This window comes from Toxotes jaculatrix, chromosome 21, assembly GCF_017976425.1.
Source record: "Toxotes jaculatrix isolate fToxJac2 chromosome 21, fToxJac2.pri, whole genome shotgun sequence".
Taxonomy (NCBI): Eukaryota; Metazoa; Chordata; class Actinopteri; family Toxotidae; genus Toxotes; species Toxotes jaculatrix.
The window spans coordinates 19,042,966-19,062,888 of record NC_054414.1 but is presented as its reverse complement, the minus strand read 5'-3'; the positions used below and the strand labels follow the sequence as shown (position 1 = coordinate 19,062,888).

The following is a 19,923-nucleotide window of genomic DNA, read 5'->3' as shown; positions in this document are numbered from 1 at the left end:
AGACAGCTCCCTACAAGCACGTTCATGCAAACTCTGTTTGGATTTCAGCCTGTGCAGTGAGGCAACGTGATAATGATGAAAAACTTTGGTTTTCTGATATGGACTCTGGCAGCCCTGTCAGCAGCTGAAGCAGTAAGGACATATTTATCCTACTCAGAGAAGTTTTTCATTTACTTTCATGAGAATTTATTTGACTTTTTATGTTTTTAGGACTTGTTGAGTGAAGGAGGGCGATGGAGGAGTTCTATTTTCTCTTCCTCCTCTTCATTCTCCTCTTCCCTTGAAAGTTCAGGTGAGAATCTCTGCATTCCTCAGGGCTCTTTGGTGCTGTTGAGTTCAGGCTGTATTGAGCATGAGGGGCTGTTTCATTTGTTAGGTGAGATCTGCCTCAATGGAGGCAGATCTGTCCCATCCTTGACTGGTGAACACCTGTTTTGTTTGTGTGCCGACGGTTTTTTGGGAAGACGCTGTGAAACAGGTGAGGAGCTTAACTGCAAACCAAACTGAATTTATGATTTTCACATTTTTAAACCAAAAAAGAAAAACCTCTGTGGTTTCTTCAGAAAAAGGTGTTCACTGCCACGAGGGCTTAGGATTGTTCTACAGAGGCACGGTGTCCACATCAGCGAGTGGACGGACATGTGAGGAGTGGAAAGTGAGCGTCAGGGGGACATACATGTCTTCAGATGTCAATTCAGGGAGGCACAACTACTGCAGGTAGGCTCTTCGTCTTTTCTATTTTGGCTTTGAGCTCCTGTGGATTTGAAACAAGTCAATCAGTGAAAACCTACAGGACAGGTTTTAAGATAAGATAAGATAAGACTTTATTGATCCCCGGAGGGAAATTTAATAAATTTTTCAGTGTAGGAGTTAAACGCTGCTCCCTGTAATTTTTTTAAATTTCTGATTGACTCATTTTAGAACAAGCACCGGTCAGTTTACTTCATCAGGATGTTTGACTGCAGTAGTCGTTGATGTAAAACAACCAAACTGTTTGAACTTTGGCAGAAGAGTTTGTGTTTATGTAGAATCCCATCTCTCTCAGTTAGAAGCCTTTAAAGCTCAAAGCCATAACCTCACAACTTTTCACATATGGTTTCATTTCAAAACCACTGGAGGACACAGCCAACTCAGAGAAGTTAGTCTGATGGATCTGATGTTGTTTTCCCCTCAGAAATCTTTTCTACAGACGGCGTCCGTGGTGTTACGTTCGGAGAAACCAGCAGCTTGTGAAGGAGTATTGTGATGTTCCACGTTGTGGCTTAGAGTCATGTAAGTTATTTTCTCTTTACAGTCTTCCAAGAAAATCTAAGCCAGAGTTTAAGCTTCCCCAGAGTTAAAAAACATCTCTGAACTTGTACTTTCAGCTGCACCCAGAGAGCCACAGCCAGGTGAGTTCACCACCTCACTCAACAGTAAATATTAGACTGTAAGGTTTGAGAGCAGCAGAGGTAACTGGTCAGGGTTAGAGTAAGGCTGGGGTCAGGTTAGGCATCATTTGAGACGAGTGCTCCAGGTCAGGGATTAGGTCAGGTTCAGGTTAAGATAAGGGGAGAGAAATGAATGTGGAAACAGACTTCAGCTCAGCACCACCTCTTCCTGAGTCCTGGAATCTGACACCGACCCTCACTAAACTCATTGTTTCCCCATTTTCCATCTTTTTTCCCCCAATTGTTTTGAACTGTGTTTAATCCCCCAGCTGCAGAGTCCACATGTGGCCAACGCACCAGAAGAAAGCAGATGAAGATCGTGGGTGGAACAGTTGCCACAGTGGAATCCCACCCGTGGATCGCTGCCATATTTTGGCAGAGCAAATCCAAGGAGAAGGTTTTCCGCTGTGGAGGAAGTCTGATCTCAGCCTGCTGGGTGCTCACAGCCGCCCACTGCTTCCCCGACGGGTAGGGAGTCAGATCATTTATTGTAACCACAGCAGGTGCTGAAAAAGAGCAGGATGATTGGACTGATTGTTGGGAATTTGTTTTTCAGCTCCCAGACCAAAGCGCGCCGCTTCTCCATCACCCTGGGGAAAAATGCTCTGAATGAGACCGACCTGACTGTGGAGCAAACGTTCAGGGTGGAGGAAATCATCATCCATGAAGGGTTTGACAACAGCGAGGGCAACTTCAATAATGACATCGGTACGAACACGATTCCCTCCCTTTGCAGACATACAGTCGCACACATACGTTCAGATACTGTTCATTTCAAAAGTTTACTTACAAGATACTAGATGTCTCCTGCATCAGTGAAAGTCCAGACTGAATGTATGTGCAGTGTAGGTTTCCAGTCTCCACATCACACTTGTGTAAGTTGCCTGTCAGACCAGGACTGGCTTCCACACTGGATACTGGTGATGGTCTGATATGATCAAAGCAGCAATTCCTGTCCCGCAGCCCTGCTGAAGCTGAGGGCCAGACACGGTAGGTGTGCGGAGGAGAGTAACTGGGTGAAGACCGTCTGCCTGCCGCCGCCTCAGCAGAGCCTCCAGCCTGGTGTCACCTGTGAGATCGCTGGATATGGGAAAGAGAAACACGGTGAGGTGTTTTTGTAAAAGGGGGGTTTTCAGATGTTGAAATACAAAAGGAACAAACATAACCTGTGTTGTCTAAAACATCACAGCATCAAGACTGAAACTAAAGGGCTGAAAATTTCACTTATTTTCATTCTACAAACCATAAAAAGGTTTTAACAGTTTTTCTTCTTTGCAGGTTTGTGGTACAGGTCTCAGTACCTCAGAGAGGCTCAGGTGAACCTCCTCACTGACAATATGTGTCGACACGAAGACTATTACGGAAACATGATCACTGATAACATGTTTTGTGCTGGTCGTCCCGACTGGAGCCAAGATGCCTGCGAGGTATATCTACGAGTCTAGACACAACCAGGCTTTGCTTCCAAAATCAGTTTGCTGATTTCCTTTAATGCTGCGCGTTCCTTTCCCTCAGGGAGACTCAGGAGGGCCCCTGGTGTGCGAGGTCAACAACACGCTCTTCCAGTTTGGAGTAATCAGCTGGGGGGATGGCTGCGCAAAGGAGCTTCGACCCGGCGTTTACACCAGAGTCACCAATTATAACCGATGGATAGAAGAGAAGACAGGTCTGACATCCATCGCTGCTGGAGCTGTGCTCCCTCAGGACTGAACATTTGAGCCGAGGACACAAACTGTAAAGTAAAATCTGTGGTTTTGTGTCTCATTACCACTGCTTCCATTTCTCTGGATGTTGGGAAAACATTATGAGCAAACTGTCGTGTTCTTAGTACAGATGCAGACTTTATTATTTTCTCAATATATAACTTTATTAAGGATAAGAGCCAGTTTAAAATCATTTGTACAGAATCACATCATAGGCCATGATGTGTCCTTCATTATTTTGTACATCTTTGATATTTTGTATGTTTTATATTTTTGTATGTTGTTTTAGACCAAAGCTTCAACGGAAACATCTGTTTAACAAATTAAAATGTTGATCAGTTAGAAGCTGAGTCATAAGTATATGCTCCGGTTAATGCAGCTCTGAAAAGTATTAAATAGGAACCATGCTCTGTCTGTTCATGTCTATTTATTTTAGTTTAATTTTTAGGTTAATTTTTAAAAATTTGGTTTGTTTTCCTCACTAAAACCACACGTACATTTCAGCGTGTATATAATCCCTCTGTATCGATCCTGAAGGTCTGAGTTTGGTTTTTATTCTACTGCTCTGATCTGACCACAAGATGGCACTAAAATTATACAAATTACAGAAGGGCAACACACAGGTGACACAGAGCATGACTGAATGCTGTGCCATGCTACAGGACGCCTTGTGTGTGTCCACTGAAAGTGCATATAAAGTCATTTCTAACCCGTCCTGTTGATGTTCATCATGATGTTTCATGATGATGGAGCTGTGTGCTTCCTCACCGACATCTTCTGATTTTGATTTGATTTTCAGACATGATAAAAACCAAACATCACATCATGTTAGAATGCACATGGGAGCTGCACCAGGGCTGTCTGGGAGGTTGGTACGACAGAACATCACTGTCCTGCGGCTCTGTTCGACACACTGCAGCACACATGCAGGAAACAGGAAGAACCCTTCAGCCATCGGACCACCTTATGTTTTCATCTTTTAAACGCTGTTTGCAGGATGGCACTGATGCACAGCAGCACTGTGTCTTTACAAACAGCAGTAAAGTTTGATTCAAAAATCATTTTATATACAGGTTAAATACAGTCCACTGGTTCCCAGCCTACAGGTCAGGCCACGTCTGAGGGGTCAGCCACAAATGGTGTAGTTGTTTTGCATTTTTTCAGAACATTCTGTGTCTCACTGAGGTTGCTGTGCGTCTCTGTGTGGATGAAGCCCAGTTCAGTAATCCACCCACACTCAGAATAAATACGTGCCAGTGACTGGTGACTTGTTCGGGCGCCCCACCTCCAGTCAGAGCACGCCGGGACCGACTACAGCAACAGAAAGCTGAATACATTCAAACCTTAAAAAAAGTTCTGCCGCATTAACGTTGTGCTCATTTGTAACATGCACTGTGACAACACTCTTAAGCCCAAATACAAAAGACTGACTGTGAAAACAATAATTTATCATCATCTGCACTGATGTGTTCTTTCAGGTGAACTGGTTCGGACGGTTTGGGCTTCATCTCAGGTGAGTCATGACCATCAGCAGCTGTATCGACCGTCTGACAGGTGTGACATCTACCTGAACGTCTCACCAGACCTTCAGGTATTTCACCCAGCAACTGTCTGCTGTTCGCCTGTTCCAGCAGTACTTTTCCATCAGGCCATCGTGTGATGTGCTGCATCACTGTTAAAAACACATCAGAGAAAAACTGTCACTGTTTCAATGAATCAACAAAGAGTTAAGGTTATCACATATAACTGACAGTGCACGTTCATTGGTGCAGGTGTGTCCTGAGCACAGCCACGCCCACCGGCCGCTCACACGGTGTGTGAGGTGTGACCAGAGGTGTGACTGTGTGTGACTGGGAGGCTGAGTCTTTCCTCACTCGTCTCCAAACTCCGACCTCTTTTCAGAGGTCTCTTTGCCTTCCTGTGCGTGTGACTTTAAGTGAAGTAAGTACATTTAGTTTGAGATAGTTTGCAGTTTTTACTGAAGCTGGAACTGTTTTGAAAAGCAAATGTCACATGGTAACATGAACGGCTGAGGGTCTGTTTCCATTGCTAACAGCTCTTTGCCTCTGTCGTTCAGCCTTTTCCAGCAGCCGTCACCATGCCTGAGACTGCAGAGTCCCACTCGGTGACCCTCACCACCAACCGCAACTGTACCATGGAGATCACCAACATCAGCTCCGTCTACTGCCTCATCAACCCAAAGTAAGAATCACTGTTAGACGGTTTGGGCTCGTGCTCAAACACAAGGCTGCTGTGCTTGATGTTATATTAATGGAAACAAAGACAGATGAACCGGTAAAGACAGTTTGCACGATGCCTGAAATGTACATGAATCCAGTTCTGGTTTCAGGGACCACTTCTCCAGCAGAAAAATGATTTCTGACATTTACAGAACATTTTGCTGATGATATTTCTGTAGTTCTACCTGAGTAGAATTTTGCAGGACTTTTACCTGTAATGGAGTTTTTTACCTTGTGTTATTAGTACTTTTACTTATGTAAAGGATCTAAGTGCTTCTTCCATGACTTGTGACTGTGTCTACCCTCTCTGCTACTCTCCAGGGTTCACATGGAAAGTGGCTTTTCCTTCAGCCCTCCACAGCCCACCGTGCGCACCACCAAGACCGAGGTGTGCTCCTTCACCAAGGACGACAACACAGCATCAGGTGCTGTGGGCGTCCTGACCTACGAGCTGTTCAACATGCGCAGCCGCCAATGCAACGAGCTGATCGCCGTCATGTTCTCGGTGCCCTTTGACTACAACTTCTACAAGAACTGGCTGGGGATGGGTGTCTTTGAGCACACGCGAGCCTGCGATAAGCAGCTGTTCAAGCTCATGTACGACGGGAAAGATTTCACCAACTTTGTGCGACAGGAGGCCAACGGCTCAGGGGTGAAGTACAGTGGAAGGACAGTGGACGTGAGGGCCTGCATGTCTGATGAGGGCAGAGCTATGGTTAAGCTTGAGTTGTATGACAAGATGGGCTGATGAGTCTGTTTGTATTGAATAAAGAGAATAAAGCGTTCTGCACCTGGTGTGGCATAAATGCAGAGATGTCATGTATGTGTTCTTTGAATTAAATAAAAAACAGTTCAGTCGATTTCTTGTGCTTGACTTCTCTCATCTTTTTAATCTTCTTCAATCATCTTTCATCTGGGAGGAAAACGATCACAAACGTTCACATTCAGAATCAAAGAGTTAAACTTTGATTCGTCAGACGGCACTGCACGCTGTGCAGAGTTATTGCATGTTTGTCTCCCTATGCAGACAATAAAAACATCACAGACCTAAAAACAAAAGGCGTGGTACATAAGGACACACGGAGGCATGAGACCAAACTGATCAAACCAGCTTCAAGGACGGAAAAATAACAGCAGTATAAAAACAAAAGGCCTGTGGTTCTGATGTTATTGTTGGTTACACCCTGTCTTCATGCCTCCATATGCTGCACATACCTGACATGAAAAAGCCTGAGGTGGTGAGCGACAGGAGGGTGTGCACGGTGGGTGGAGACAACTCTGGGTGGAGACAACTCTGGGTGACATACGTTCCCCAGCAAGAGGGATGTGAAGTGTGAACCCAGTGTTTCAAATCTGGCACTGCCCGAGTGAGAAGCACACCTGTGAGACAGGTAAGCCAACGCCGTATTTCAGGGGGGTTTACTGACAAATGTTGTTCAGTGAATTGAGTTGTGGACGTAGCACATACAGGTTTAACTGCTCCACTGCATTTTAATCCAGATCTGCAGTTCACATCATCCACCTCTGTTATTTTCACAGCCTTTACAACCAGCAACATGAGCGAATCCGCAGAGTCTTTGGCTGCCAACCTCAAGAGCCGGAGGAACGTCACCATCGAGGTCACCAACCTCACCAATAACTACTGCTTACTGGACCCCAAGTAAGTGCAAAGCTTTAAACACAAAATCCAACAGTGGAGGGCTGTGCTGTACAGCAGAGTTCAGTGCGTCTGCATGGATAAACTGAGGTTTAACATATAAATGCATCCTGAAAAAGTAACTACACCGCTTTCCTACAGTTACTGTCCCCATTCGATTTCTAATTTTCCCATTTATTTTCATTCCTTCTGTTTTGGTTTTTGGTGCTAAAAACAGGGTTTACCTGGAGAGTGGCAACTGCCACAGCCCACCCCAACCCACCGTGCGCCCGCTGAAAACCGAAGTGTGCAACTTCAGCAAGACCAGCGCCAAAGCCTCCGGTGCGGTGGGCGTCCTGACCTACGACCTGTTCGAGAGGCAAAGCAACTGTGCCAAAGAAACAGTAGCCATAATGTTCTCTGTGCCCTACGACTATAACATGTACAAGAACTGGTTCGCAGTGGGAATCTACAGCCAGGGCAAAGAGTGCAACGAGGCTCTGTACAAAGAGATGTATTACAACAAAGAGCAGCAGGGCTTCGTGCGGGCGGAGGCCACAGGTTGTGGGATCACATATGAGGGTTCCAGCCTGGACATCAAGGCCACCATGTCTCCGATGGGCAGGGCCATGATGAAGGTGGAGGTGTGGGACAAGCTCTTTACGCCCTCCATGCACCAACATTACTAAGCTGGTGATTCATTTTTGTCAGACTACTCCAGTTTGACACACCAGTGTTGGATTCGTTTAACCCTTTGTACACCTGTGCTATTGTACCACCTGTTCATACAATAAACCCATAAGGAGTTTGATGTGACGAGACGTGTCGTAGTGATCATTGCAAACAAGAAAAACTTGTCTTGGCAAAGTCGAGTCGGACTCGTGCAGCAAGTTAATGTTTATCTGAATGAGTCATCTCAGCGTTTAATTAATCTCCAAAACCTCCAGCACCGGCGCCTTGTCAATTAAAATGTGATTTTATTTTTTAAACATAAAACAATCTAAAGAAAGATCATTTGCATTGTTTAGTAAATATTTAGTAAAAGAAAAACCGACTTAAAAGATAGAGAGGTTGCAGCTGTCGACTGTTGAAGTTTACAGTCTGACAAAGAGCCACCAGCTGCATGTATTGCACAAAGATGCCATCTAGTGGACAAAAGTATTTAGTGCATGTACAGCAGCAAACCTGCAGATTATTCTCTGAGTGATTTTCATATTTTCCTCATTTTGCTTGGAAGACGTAAAAAAAAACGTATAATTACTCTGAATTAGTGAAATTAGCACAAACATTTCAACCAACTAACAACTGTCTGTTGAAATGTCGTGTTTATCTGTGTGCATCAGTGCAGGATCAGTCTGATCCAGAGCACCGCTCATAGAAAACACTGATGATGGTACTGAACCTGTCCTTCAGATACATCTCAAGTGTTTCCAGTGGCATCCTCCTCACATCGTATCCCCTGAACTTTTTCTTAGCTGCCTTGTCAACGGGCACAATCTCCTCGGTGCTGTTGCAGTCGTTGCGGCCGATCGCAGCGTACGTGGGAAAGGCGTCCTTCAGCTCTTCTGGGAGACTGTTGTTGTAGTGTGGGCAGCAGTAGGCTGACCAAATATACTCAGGCACAGCCACACGATGATTCTTGAGCCAGCGTTCCTCGCTCTGGTAAGGGATGATGCCAGTCACTACGTAGGCCTCTCCGACACAGTAGGCTGCTAAGGTTTTGTTGACAGTCTGCTCCAGGGCCTCCCAGGGCCCATCGTTAGAGCCCGCCTTCTGAGGAACCACGTTTGTGAGGGTGAAGGTGGCGGAGCGGTCCTCATGGCTCTGGTGGTGAAGGCTGGGGTTCAAATGGCCACGAGTGTAGGTGGAATTAATGTAGTCCAGCTCCACCGCCTGGCTGTCCACCACGTTCTGGTCCGGAGGACCTGGAGGGAAGGGGATCATGTTGCCATCAGCTCCTGGGTAGGCTAACTGTTGGAGAGTGGAAGAAAACAGTGGCAACGTGATGTTTCATTATGAAATTCAGTTGAAGACAGACTCAACGAATGAAGTTGCTTTTAACAAAATGTGGCTGAAATTACGAGATCACTAAAGTGATTACAGTTTATCTGGAGGGGAACACAAGTGTTAAACTCATGGTGATGCTTCAGGAGAAGTCAGAGGGATTTATCTCCTGGGAACCATGAACGTAACATAAAAAGTTCACTTTTATTTATGAATTTAACTAAAGAGACTTTTTCTCTACATTTTTCCCTAAAGTGTTGTGACAGAGCTGAGAGAGCGTGAACGCATGAATGAGGCAGTTCTTCTTTACTGGGTTCATTTCCTCATTTTCATGTTTTTTACTGTCTAAAAACAAAACTGCAGTTGTTTAAATACCGTGTGAAAAGTAACTGGAAAACCAGTGTTTATAAAAAGAATCAAAGAATAACAAACACATGGTGTTAAAGCAGCTAAGACGACGTGAAACAAGTTGCAAAATTAAAAACATCTGAACAGAAATGAAACATTTCCTCTCACCGGAGTGTGAGTCCCAGCAGAGATATGCTCACCTGTGGCTCGAACTTCCAGGAGGCCGAGGGCCTCTTTCCTTCAGGTGTTGTGTACAAATAGGCTGAGAACCAGGGAGAGCGGCGTGGTCGACTGTACAGCGTGGCAAATCGATACTGGTTGGAATAACGCTGGCAGATGGGGGTCCCTGGCAGACCTTTAGGAGGCCAGGACCTGTAGAAGAACTGCAGGCACGGAGTGAAATCCCCAACATCGGCTGCGCAGAGGCACCACCCTCCAGCGAAGACCAGGACGAGCACCACCACAGAGCCAAGACGAGACATTTTGATAAACCAGCAGTCAAACCTGCAGTGATGTGTTGTGTCCTCACACACACTCTCAGTAAAAAGCACCGGAGTGTGAATTAATTGAGAGCTGTTCGCTTTTCATCAACACGACCCCTAAGTGAAAGCAGCCGCAGTTTCAATATCAGTCTTATTCTGTTTTTGTTTACAGGAAGGAAGTCCTCTGCATCTGCTAGCTGTGACTAACTGTGACTAACTGTGACCAACTTCTACTTCAGTAAGCGTCACTGAAAGACACAGTGAAATGCTCCTGTTCTGAACCTGTGTCCCTCTGTTAGAAAGTAAAGGGATTCCTTTGTAATAAGCTGTATTATGTATGAATTTGTATTAAATAGATCTTCTCTTTCATTCAGGCCTCAGGATCAAGACTTGCTGATTTGCATAAAGCCTGAAAGGGTTACAGAGTCTCAAAGAGTTCAGACATTCATCTGTCCACAGTCAGACAAACTGTCCACAGGTGGAGACGATTTACGTGTGAAGTGAGCATCCAGCTGAGCTGACTCCAAACGTACCAAACAAAACGGTCGCTCGCCCTGAGTCAGGTTCTGTTTTTCTCTGCACCATCAGCAGCTTTCTGTGGAACAGAGTGAAATACAACTCAGAATGAATGTTAGCGTTGCTCTGTGTCTGCTGGATGTGTAAACAGGCGAGAACAACTTTATGAGGTGCTAATATGTCACTGCCACTGGGCAGTGAAACACCACTTAATGCAAATTCCAGTTTGTGAAAAGCCAGTTTACTAATCCAACATTTATTTAAAGAACTTCACTTATAAACCAATTAAAAAAAGGTACTTTCCTAAGGAAAAGCGTTTTCTTTTGGCTGGAGAAGCTCTTTGTCCGGGTCAGTCCAGCATGTCCCTGTGCATTCCTGCAGCACAGTTAGAGGGAGGGCTCAGTGGTAAAACTGTTTTGCCTGTCCCCCCGCGTCTGACTACTCACATACATCTGAAGTCCATTTGTTTTACCACCCTCCCCCACCATCCTCTCTCTCGTCCTTATGTAACACAATAATCGGGTTTGGAGTTTGGATTCTTTTTCATACAGACGCATGGCTTCACTTTTCCAGAGAAGGCTCAAAGTACATTTCTCTACAGTTTCAGGGATTTAAGGTAGGTCCCAACACTTTTCCTTTTCCTACAGCACATTAACCAGCTCTTTAAAGCCTACGAATGTTACAGAAAACAGGAGACACTGTTTAGCTGACACTAACTTCTGCGGGACTCTAAACAACTCAACAGTTCTTTATTCCTGAAAGCAGTTGCTCTGCAGGCAGAAGTGCTGCATGCTGTCAGATTCCTCTTTTAGCTTTCTCCACAATAAACAGGCAGACACCACACACTTGAGGTTAAATGTTTCCTCTGTTGTTATGTGACGAATGAGGACTCTGCTGAGTGTTTCTATCCTGTTAGCAAGTCCCTGTTAAACACAAACGATAAGATTAGAGACCATAGCAACAGCAGGCTTCAGCCTGTGCATGAATTCCACTGGACTCTGAGCTGTTAAAGCAACATTTCAGGGTTTTTTCAGGACAGCTACTCCTGATGTCCACAGAGCAACTTCCCTCTGCTCTCATATGCAAACCCTAGGCACACACACCATGATAACAACCTGGGTCACACAGGAGGCTTTTCAGACTGGTTATTAGCATTTCCACGATTAATCGATAGGACCATTTAGTCGGTAAAACATCAGAACATGGTGAAAAATTGTCTTATAAATTGTATAATGACGGCCTGGAGTTCTCAAATGTCTTATTCTGTCCAACCAGATGGATCAGGTTTTCGTGTTTTCATGGAAATTGACAGAAACGATTATCTGATGATTAAAATAGTTGTAGATTAATTTCTGTTAATTGACGAATCAATTGGTGCAGCTTTGAAGGACTTCTTGTTTTGTTCCTGTGTCACATCAGGGACAGAGCCTGAAGCTTGTGTGCACGTTTGCCTTGGGCACAGTATTTTTATACCCAGCTCTAATTTCCTTAGTGAATTGTTTTTTCTTATTCAGGTGTCATTTACAAACTCTCTCATTCCTGCTCACCTTGCATTAGTGTTAGCTTTACCGCAGCTAACTGTTCTCCCCACTTCATGGCAGTGAGTCACTCAGATTATTTTTTTTTAGTGAACATTGAAAAGATGATTTAGCGGGTTGAGCGCTAACACTGATCCTGCGCACATTCCTTCTGATAACAAAGAAACAAAAGCCTCTGAGCGCTTACTGTAGCACTGAACATGATTTAGTTACTTATTCCAAAGAGGGACACTCTCAGTTTTAGACATAGCTCTGTCTCTTACGTGGTGATGAATGAACTTAGTTTAAGCTGCTTTAGATAAAAGCATCTGCCAAATGAATGTGATGTTATTCCATCAGTATCAGCTACAGTCCTGAGTCCATGTCACTGTTTGTCGTGTTGTGATTCTAAGAACTCGTTGCTCACATCAGACTTGTATGTTTCATTCCTTTCCGCAGACTTAATCCATGGGGAGCATCCCGGGACTTTCTCTTCTTCTTCTGGTGGCGAGTGTGTCCCTCCTGACGAGCCCCGGTGTCCAGGGCGGAAAGATCCTGGTGTTCCCGGTGGATGGCAGCCACTGGGTCAACATGAACCTGCTGATCCAGGGCCTCCACGCCAGGGGCCATGAGGTCACTGTGGTCCGTACAGCCACCAGCTGGTACGTTAAAGAAAGTGCACCACATTACCGCTCCATCACTGTCACGCTGCCAGAAGCCATCAGCATAGAGGAGCAGGACTTTTTCGTTACCTTCCTGGTCAAGATGCTGGAGATCCAGAAAAAGGGGGCGTCTCTAATTGGCTTTGTGAACTTCTACTGGGAAATGCTCAGTTCGCTGTCAATGATTCACCAGCAGGCCAGTCTGCTGGGCGTAGAAATATTTGAGAACAAGACCTTAATGCAGAGTATTCGTGATACTCACTATGACGTGGTTCTTCTGGACCCTGGCTTGCCTGTAGGGGTTCTGGTGGCCCATGAACTTAAGCTGCCGACCATTTTTAACGTGAGATGGATCACCAGCGGAGAAGGCCATTTTGTTGTCGCTCCGTCTCCAACGTCCTACGTCCCAACTTCAGGATATGCTGCGTCAGATAAGATGACCTTTGAGCAAAGAATCAAAAACATGCTCCACTATGTCATCAACACATGCATTGACAAGTTTATAGTATGCCCTCACTATGACAGACTAGTGGACAGGTACTTTGGTCCAGGTGTGAACTTCTATCACCTCCTACAAGGGGCAGACATCTGGCTCATGAGGGTGGACTTTGTCTTTGAATTCCCCAGACCCACCATGCCAAACATTGTTTACATTGGTGGTTTTCAGTCTAAGCCTTCGAAGCCTTTATCATCAGAGCTGGAGGAGTTTGTTCAAACTTCAGGAGAGCACGGGTTCATCCTCATGTCTCTGGGCACACTGGTTAAAGGTCTACCTGTAGAAATCACTTCTGAAATTGCCGCTGCCTTTGCCCAAATTCCTCAAAAGGTCATATGGAGGCATGTTGGTGAGCGCCCCAGCAATCTGGGCAACAATACCCTTCTGGTGAAATGGATGCCCCAGAACGACCTCTTGGGTCACCCGAAGATCAAAGCCTTCGTGGCCCATGGTGGTACTAACGGGATCTATGAGTCCATCTACCACGGAGTGCCGATAATAGGCATTCCTCTTCTGTTTGACCAGTTCGAAAACGTTTTAAGATTGGAAACGCGAGGAGCTGCTAAGGTGGTGGACGCGACCAAACTCACCCGCCTGAACTTTCTGGAAGCTCTACAAGAAGTTATTGACAACCCCTCATACAGAAACAACATGAAGCGCCTCTCTGCTCTCCACCGGGATAAACCAATGCATCCTCTGGAAACAGCACTTTTCTGGACAGAGTTTGTCATGAGGCACAAAGGAGCTTCACATTTACGGACTGAGTCTTATAAGATGCCCTGGTATGCCTATTACTCTGTGGATGTTATTTGCTTCTTGTTGGCAATCCTGTGTTTGCTGACAGCAACTGTAGCGGGATCAATACGATTCCTGTGCTTTCGACTGTGCAGGAGGAGAAAACCCAAACAGGAGTAGCCACTCCTCACACCAGTCAGATATTTTGAAGAATAAAGCTGCTGATATTCTACATTTTTATTATTGTAAACAAACCCCAGAAAAAGAAAAAGCAAAAGTTAACTGATCCTACTACCAAGCACTGTGTATATGTAAACACTGATCTTATTCCTCTGGGCTCCATTGTCAGTCCTACATACACTGTCCTGACCCAGATACTCACGAGAAAACCAAATGTGTATGAAATGTGTATTACTCCTGTTTGAGGAACTTGAGCTAAAACACACAGAGCCCAGCTGTTTCAGGAAATTACCGAGCCACACACAGCGACACATCACTGGGTTTGCTCTAATTCAACAGCAAAAATAAAAATATGGAATAACACCAGCCTTATCCTTCGACTGAGTCAGCCTAACACCTGGATTCACACCAGAAAAAATGTGATTTAGCTCAAGACATCAGAAGTCTAAAAGGTGCTGGATGCAAAGAAATCAAACCTCCTGCACACTTCACTGTGGCGTACACATGCCCGACAGAGCCTGTACCTTCTTTCAGCACTGTGTTTCTAGTAGCACTCTCAGTAGTTTGAAAAGTACTGAAATTTTCTAAATCAGTCAATTATGCTGATCTGAAATTTAATAAGATATATAAAAACACATACGTGCCTTATTTCATGTTTTTTTTTTATAAGAATCAACTTTTGAAAATGAATGCTGTGGTGTTTTGTTGTGTATCATCACTGGACAAAAGAAAAGTCTGGTACAAAAAAATGTACTTAATGAAGATAAAGTAAGAAAAGACAAATTGAATTCAAATGAAAAAACTCAGATTTGAACATAGGGCAGAAAATGAATGCATCATAGATTTGCTCCTATAATTTCCTACAGTCTATGTACAAAATGGCAATTTCAAATTGTTACTGGTTTATTTACAACATGAAACGAGAAATAAAAATGTCTGTGGACAATCTAAGCATTCTTTTCGCAGATCCACCTGTAAGGTATGTTACAGGAGCCGTCCATCCAGGACCTCAGCGCACTTTCACTGGTGTCTATGTGTCCACAGTCTTCTCCTGAAGGGTCGTCCAGCTTCCAGTCATCAGGCTCAGTCCCCATTCCTTGTCTGCTTAACCAATACCTGCAGGAAGAGAGGGAGCAGCTGTGTAACGTAATAATCACAGTGTCACGTGTCACTCACTCAACATGTCACTTTTCATTAAACCTGATTTCTTTGGCCACTCGAGAGCAGCAGAACCATCACTGACAGGCTGGTGGACAGTATCACCACACTGATCAGTAAACTCCTCTTAGAAGAAACTGTATGTCTGGTCAGGGTCAAGAGAATCAGACTTAATTAAAAGCTCCCACTTTATGTGTGTTTTGGTCTGGTGCAGAAATCTACAGATAGCATCACAGTGTCCCCGTTCTCTGACTCACTTTACATCTGAAGTGACTTTGCTGCCATCCACCCAGCGCCAGTCACCCTCGTCCTCTGCATCAGTCATACCGATCCACAGCCTGGTGCCGGACTGCTCCAGGGCCCGACTGGCATCAAAAACAAAGTTCTGAAAAAAAAAAAAAAAAAAAAAGATGATTTCAGATTATAGTACACTTTTAAGCTGATTGTCTTACAGACTCGTTATAGATTCTTTTGGTCCTCCACCTGCTCTTGTTCACTGTTAATGATGAGTAGGTCGCCCCCTTGTGTCCGGCACCAGGCTCTGCTGGAGCTCCAGCTCAGCACGCGAGAGGAGAAGTAGTAGCACTTTGTCTCAAACTGTCTCCAGCTGTCGTGGCATTTTTTGCAAATCCGCTCTGTGGAAAAAGATTAAGTTTCATGATATTGAGTTAAGTTTCAAACCCAGGCCTCTACACTGAATGTACTTTCATCAAAGCTTCTATTAACACTGAAAAAAATGCAGTCATGTACCTTTGGTCCTCTGATTAACCACAGGGCAGTAGAGGTCTAAAGAGTCGTAGGCCTCGCTCATCGACTGTACGTCCGCCACCATCTGCTCCATCTCCTGTGTCCTGCTTCTCTCCTGCTCCGCTGCTTCCTGCCTCTCTTTCCCCAGCATCGTACTCAGGTTCTGGTTTTGCTCTTGAAGCTGTGTCACTTCCACCTCAAGCTTTTCACAGTCATCCTTTGAAAAAGCTTCAATCTTCTTACTTAGATTTTGAATTTCTTCCTGACGCTTGTCGCTTATTTCCACTAGTTGTTGATTCTCTTCCTTGAGTTGAAACAGCTCGTCCCTCAGGAGGTTGTTGGCCTCAGACAGTCGGCGTTTCTCCTCCTGGAGCTGAGAGTTGGAGCTGAACAGATATTTGATAGTTTGAGACACGTTCAGCCTCCGTTCCTCCTGCTCAGACTTGTACTGGACCAGTTGTTCGTGTTCTTTCATCAGCTGTATGTTTGTAGACGTCAGATTCACAATTTGCTCCTTTAACTCGCCGTTTTCCAAACTCAAAGCAAAACTGATGGACCTGAGTTTGACTGAAGTCCTGTTGAGGAGCTTGGTCTGCTCGCCCTGCCGGGCACTGTGCTCCTTTAAGATTTCATTTTCTTTTTTCAGGTCTGTGTTTGCTTTAGTGAGAGTCAGGTAGCTGTCGCTCATGTTCTGGTAATCAAAGAGGCTTTTCCATTCAGGCTTTGTGTCTGACTCATTGGAATCTGAAAGGCGAAGAATAATTACTTCAAAATAAAAGACAACACCACACAGTGCGCTTCACAAGACAACTGCAGCACAGTTGTCCTGTTCATAACCAACTGTGGTTTCTTTAGACAGAGCCACACTAACTGCTCCCAGTCCTTATGCTAAGCTAGGCTAACCACAACCTGACCCCATCTGTGTATCCACTGCACAGACATAAGAACTCACTCTCTGCTTCGAGCTTCCCATCAATAACCCGTACTTACACAGGACAGAAAGTGCAGCACAGGTCGCAAGCAGCGACAAACACAGTGTAGAGAGACCGACCAGCGGACAGAGGCGGCGGCAGGTGCGGAGGAAACCTGAGGCTAAAACAAACAAACAAACAACAGATTAGAATCGGATTAGAAGCAGTCGTATAGGACAAGCTGCAGAATTTAAAATGTTTCTGTCTGTAACCTACAGATACAGATCAGATCACAGATCACAGATTTGTTCTCGTTTCGTGACACAGATGCTCAGAAAGCTCTGGAAACTGATTTCAGTTTGAAACAGGCTGAAATGTTCTTCCTACGCTGGCTGATTTTCTCTCTTTATAACAAAGATTTTATCACCCTCGTATGCTGTGGTTAGACTGAACCTACTCACTGCAGGACATGACTTCATTATGCTACTTACTTATTTCCTGTTCCTGCTTGGCTGACGTCACTGAGATCGCTCCTTGTGTTGAGTTATTAGTCCAGGGGAGCCGCTGATGACCGACCATTGTACCTGCAGTCTCGGAAGCAGAGCAGCAGAGTAAACACACGGAGGAGAGCTGCCTCCTCATGTCAGCACCAACTTGGCAAAACCAAGAGCTCAGCGATTAAAAACCACTGTGCTGGAGTTATTTGTATCAAACGTGTGGAGGTTTTGTTAGTCTGAACATGAGATACATCAGAAAATGAAAATGACCTTTCTTTTCTGTCTACAGATCAAACATATAGAGAATACTCAAAAAAAAAAAAACAACCTTTTAAAAGTTTCTTACCAAACAGGCAGTGTTTCTGTGGTTTTCCTGTTGTGCATCACAGAAGACTAACACATGGTTTCAGCCATAGTTTGAAATATTCTGATTCACACAGAAGTGGAAACCTTTACTGCAGTACTGTCCCTGGGTACCATTCTGTGGTATTTGTACTTTCATACGACTTTGTACTTCTTATTGTCGTCCACACTTCAGGGGAAAATACTATGGTATTTTCTCCACTACATTTATCTGACAGCTGCATCATCATCAATGATGCACCCTTAGTATTACACTCTTTGACCTTCAGCCAGGAAGTTTATTCAAGTACAATTAGGTGCTTTTAATTTAGAATTTAATGCTGCTTCGGTACTTTTTACTCCTCTACATTTACAGAACCTCACAGCTAAAATTACAAGTTACTTTAAAGCTCAGGATTGTTTTAATAACACTACTTTCACTCGTAATGGAAATTTTTACTTGTTGCTTTCTTACAAAAACGATTTAAATTCTTCCTCCGTCACTGCATTCAAAGCACATACACCGTATAAACATTCATTTGCACACATCAGGACTTACCTCAGATAATTTCCCTCCCAGTGTGTCGTCTATAACTGTTGTGTTTGATTTGGAATCTAAAACTGTCTCTAAAAGCTCAGACTGCTGTTTGAGAGAAGATGGACCAGGACAGACCAACAGGATCTGCAGCTCATTTATAAAGCCCTCTCACCCCCCGCTGCTTCACTTCAAACAGGGGGAGACACAGTAATAATGGTCCATTCTGTTTGATGTTACCTTATCTTTCACGAAACAATGGTCACTGAGGGCACGATTGTTTGTCAGTGTTTGGCTTTTACACAGCACACTGAATTTCTTACTTATGAGATTAATGATTTGTTTGAAGTTCCCTTTTAAAGTTTGTAAGAATCCTTCAAATAAAAAGAAGCTGCCACCATTCGTGTGCAGCTACTGTACTGTCCTTTACCTGACTGATACCAGTAGGTGGCGATGTGTCCTCTAGCTACAGCATATTTCTGTTACACAAAACCGAAGCGTTTTCATGTGAATTAATGGGGAATTTTATCTTTTTGGGTTTGATTTGAATAAAACAAGAAAAAAAAACTTTAGCTGATCCGGTCACACTCTGTAGACATGTGCAGGGTGGTAGGCATTGCTTGTAGGCACTGAAGTGGAAGAACTGGGACACAGACCTTATCACAGACCTCACTGATGCTCCTGTGGCTGAATGGGAGCAGATCTCTGCAGCCAGGCTCCAAAACCTGGAGGAAAGCCTGAAACCAGAAGAGTGGAGGCTGTTACAGCACCGGATTAACGGAGTGAGACGTTCAGCAACCCCACACTGGGTGTAATGTTTGGCTGTTTACATACCTTTGTCCATGAAGTGTGTGCATTTCTATAGAACGTCACTGGATACATGTGAAATCCATTTACACACGTGGGGACATCAAAAGGCGACCAGCACAAGATGTTCCTAAAATTTCACATTGCATTCAACAGTGAGATTTTGTGATACAACATAAAATGCCAAACATGCAGCTATCAGCAGGACATGTAGAGTCAACAGTCTGTGCCACAGAGGCTGCAAGATAAGGTGAACAATGCTCTTTCTCTGCACGGAGAATCACCCCAGGGAAGTGGCAGAGGTGTGCTTAAAAAAAAAAGCATGCCACTGATACGTGTGAGAAAGGAAATGAAGACCATCATTGTTTTAACAGCCACTATCTCCTGCCCGCGTATTAACACACAGGTTTCTGTAAGTCCCCAGTGTGTTAGAAGGCAACTTCAAACATCGGATGTGTCATAAACTCTTTAATGTTGGCGACTTGTGTTAGTAAGGAAAGGAATCACTGAATTAAAACAGATGTGTTTGACTGGAGCTTTTTCTTGATGGTCAGGACCTGGAGGGCTGCTCGAGAGCGTGGCACTGGGTGGTGTAGGTGTGAAAAAGAAAATTTGGTTTTAGTTTCAGTTGACCTGTGTGTGTGTGTGTGTTTCATTCCAGTGCATACAGAGGACAAACAGACACGGTGTTAGTGAGACTCTGTGCTAATGGCTCCTCCTTTACGACCCAGCAGGAACCCACAACATCACAGGGCCTTTATCACAGCAGGTTAGAGTGTTTCTCTGTACTCGTGAGGACTCTTAGCTCCCTAACCTCTCTCCTAAACCACATACACTGACCTTAAACTTGGCACCAGGTTTTCACCCCCAAGACTCATTCTCTCAAGGTTTGAAACTCACAAAGAGGGCGCACACACACACACACACAGACAGTACTACCAGGAACAACAGCGATTTAAGTGCATGTACTTTTCTAA

General features: G+C 44.5%; 6 protein-coding genes across 15 annotated transcripts; 4 read left to right on the top strand and 2 right to left on the bottom strand.

The window, feature by feature from the left end:
- Window positions 1-3,483, top strand: plaub (plasminogen activator, urokinase b). 3 transcript variants are annotated; one of them, XM_041067148.1, is made up of 11 exons: window positions 1-132; window positions 211-292; window positions 377-478; window positions 564-717; window positions 1,175-1,272; window positions 1,368-1,391; window positions 1,700-1,898; window positions 1,987-2,138; window positions 2,394-2,534; window positions 2,709-2,857; window positions 2,946-3,483. In XM_041067148.1, the coding sequence occupies exons 1-11, from the start codon at window positions 73-75 to the stop codon at window positions 3,138-3,140; spliced, it is 1,356 nt and encodes a 451-aa protein (XP_040923082.1). In that variant the 5' UTR covers window positions 1-72; the 3' UTR covers window positions 3,141-3,483. The 3 variants fall into 3 exon arrangements, with proteins under 3 accessions (XP_040923082.1, XP_040923083.1, XP_040923081.1); XM_041067149.1 differs by lacking the exon at window positions 377-478; XM_041067147.1 differs by having other exon boundaries at window positions 211-478.
- On the bottom strand, window positions 2,394-10,685 carry LOC121201351 (endonuclease domain-containing 1 protein-like). Of its 4 annotated transcripts, none has more exons than XM_041067154.1 (3): window positions 9,562-10,685; window positions 8,340-8,980; window positions 2,394-2,510 (listed from the first exon to the last, which is right to left on the bottom strand). In XM_041067154.1, the coding sequence occupies exons 1-2, from the start codon at window positions 9,841-9,843 to the stop codon at window positions 8,360-8,362; spliced, it is 903 nt and encodes a 300-aa protein (XP_040923088.1). In that variant the 5' UTR covers window positions 9,844-10,685; the 3' UTR covers window positions 2,394-2,510; window positions 8,340-8,359. The 4 variants fall into 4 exon arrangements, with proteins under 4 accessions (XP_040923088.1, XP_040923087.1, XP_040923089.1 ...); XM_041067153.1 differs by lacking the exon at window positions 2,394-2,510 and adding an exon at window positions 3,526-4,805; XM_041067155.1 differs by lacking the exon at window positions 2,394-2,510 and adding an exon at window positions 3,526-4,805 and having other exon boundaries at window positions 8,412-8,980.
- LOC121201354 (DELTA-sagatoxin-Srs1a-like) lies at window positions 4,938-6,233 on the top strand. Its single transcript, XM_041067159.1, has 3 exons — window positions 4,938-5,074; window positions 5,211-5,335; window positions 5,695-6,233. The coding sequence occupies exons 2-3, from the start codon at window positions 5,232-5,234 to the stop codon at window positions 6,119-6,121; spliced, it is 531 nt and encodes a 176-aa protein (XP_040923093.1). The 5' UTR covers window positions 4,938-5,074; window positions 5,211-5,231; the 3' UTR covers window positions 6,122-6,233.
- Window positions 6,618-7,825, top strand: LOC121201353 (DELTA-stichotoxin-Hcr4a-like). The gene is made up of 3 exons (XM_041067158.1): window positions 6,618-6,764; window positions 6,913-7,033; window positions 7,248-7,825. The coding sequence occupies exons 2-3, from the start codon at window positions 6,930-6,932 to the stop codon at window positions 7,696-7,698; spliced, it is 555 nt and encodes a 184-aa protein (XP_040923092.1). The 5' UTR covers window positions 6,618-6,764; window positions 6,913-6,929; the 3' UTR covers window positions 7,699-7,825.
- A 136-nt stretch (window positions 10,686-10,821) lies between the features above and the next one.
- LOC121201345 (UDP-glucuronosyltransferase 1-2-like) lies at window positions 10,822-14,900 on the top strand. Its single transcript, XM_041067141.1, has 2 exons — window positions 10,822-10,975; window positions 12,336-14,900. Exon 2 carries the CDS (start codon window positions 12,345-12,347, stop codon window positions 13,947-13,949), a length of 1,605 nt encoding a protein of 534 aa, XP_040923075.1. The 5' UTR covers window positions 10,822-10,975; window positions 12,336-12,344; the 3' UTR covers window positions 13,950-14,900.
- On the bottom strand, window positions 14,895-19,031 carry LOC121201346 (C-type lectin domain family 10 member A-like). Of its 5 annotated transcripts, XM_041067143.1 has the most exons (8): window positions 18,974-19,031; window positions 18,796-18,876; window positions 17,257-17,349; window positions 16,845-16,946; window positions 15,858-16,598; window positions 15,591-15,742; window positions 15,365-15,492; window positions 14,895-15,065 (listed from the first exon to the last, which is right to left on the bottom strand). In XM_041067143.1, exons 3-8 carry the CDS (start codon window positions 17,342-17,344, stop codon window positions 14,897-14,899), a joined length of 1,380 nt encoding a protein of 459 aa, XP_040923077.1. In that variant the 5' UTR covers window positions 17,345-17,349; window positions 18,796-18,876; window positions 18,974-19,031; the 3' UTR covers window positions 14,895-14,896. The 5 variants fall into 5 exon arrangements, with proteins under 5 accessions (XP_040923077.1, XP_040923078.1, XP_040923079.1 ...); XM_041067144.1 differs by lacking the exons at window positions 18,796-18,876; window positions 18,974-19,031 and adding an exon at window positions 18,164-18,333; XM_041067145.1 differs by lacking the exons at window positions 18,796-18,876; window positions 18,974-19,031 and adding an exon at window positions 17,609-17,657 and having other exon boundaries at window positions 17,257-17,356.
- Window positions 19,032-19,923: the final 892 nt, after the last annotated feature.

Coding starts and splice junctions, on each gene's coding strand:
- plaub (XM_041067147.1), top strand. CDS start 73: ATGATGAAAAACTTTGGTTTTCTGATATGGACTCTGGCAGCCCTGTCA. Junction 479..563: donor GGGAAGACGCTGTGAAACAG/GTGAGGAGCTTA, acceptor TGGTTTCTTCAG/AAAAAGGTGTTCACTGCCAC. Junction 1,273..1,367: donor ACGTTGTGGCTTAGAGTCAT/GTAAGTTATTTT, acceptor TTGTACTTTCAG/CTGCACCCAGAGAGCCACAG.
- LOC121201354 (XM_041067159.1), top strand. CDS start 5,232: ATGCCTGAGACTGCAGAGTCCCACTCGGTGACCCTCACCACCAACCGC. Junction 5,336..5,694: donor TACTGCCTCATCAACCCAAA/GTAAGAATCACT, acceptor GCTACTCTCCAG/GGTTCACATGGAAAGTGGCT.
- LOC121201353 (XM_041067158.1), top strand. CDS start 6,930: ATGAGCGAATCCGCAGAGTCTTTGGCTGCCAACCTCAAGAGCCGGAGG. Junction 7,034..7,247: donor TACTGCTTACTGGACCCCAA/GTAAGTGCAAAG, acceptor TGCTAAAAACAG/GGTTTACCTGGAGAGTGGCA.
- LOC121201351 (XM_041067154.1), bottom strand. CDS start 9,843: ATGTCTCGTCTTGGCTCTGTGGTGGTGCTCGTCCTGGTCTTCGCTGGA. Junction 8,981..9,561: donor CCTGGAAGTTCGAGCCACAG/GTGAGCATATCT, acceptor ACTCTCCAACAG/TTAGCCTACCCAGGAGCTGA.
- LOC121201345 (XM_041067141.1), top strand. CDS start 12,345: ATGGGGAGCATCCCGGGACTTTCTCTTCTTCTTCTGGTGGCGAGTGTG.
- LOC121201346 (XM_041067142.1), bottom strand. CDS start 17,407: ATGAGGAGGCAGCTCTCCTCCGTGTGTTTACTCTGCTGCTCTGCTTCC. Junction 16,599..16,844: donor TGCTGCACTTTCTGTCCTGT/GTAAGTACGGGT, acceptor TTCGCCTTTCAG/ATTCCAATGAGTCAGACACA. Junction 15,066..15,364: donor AAAGTCACTTCAGATGTAAA/GTGAGTCAGAGA, acceptor CTCTTCCTGCAG/GTATTGGTTAAGCAGACAAG.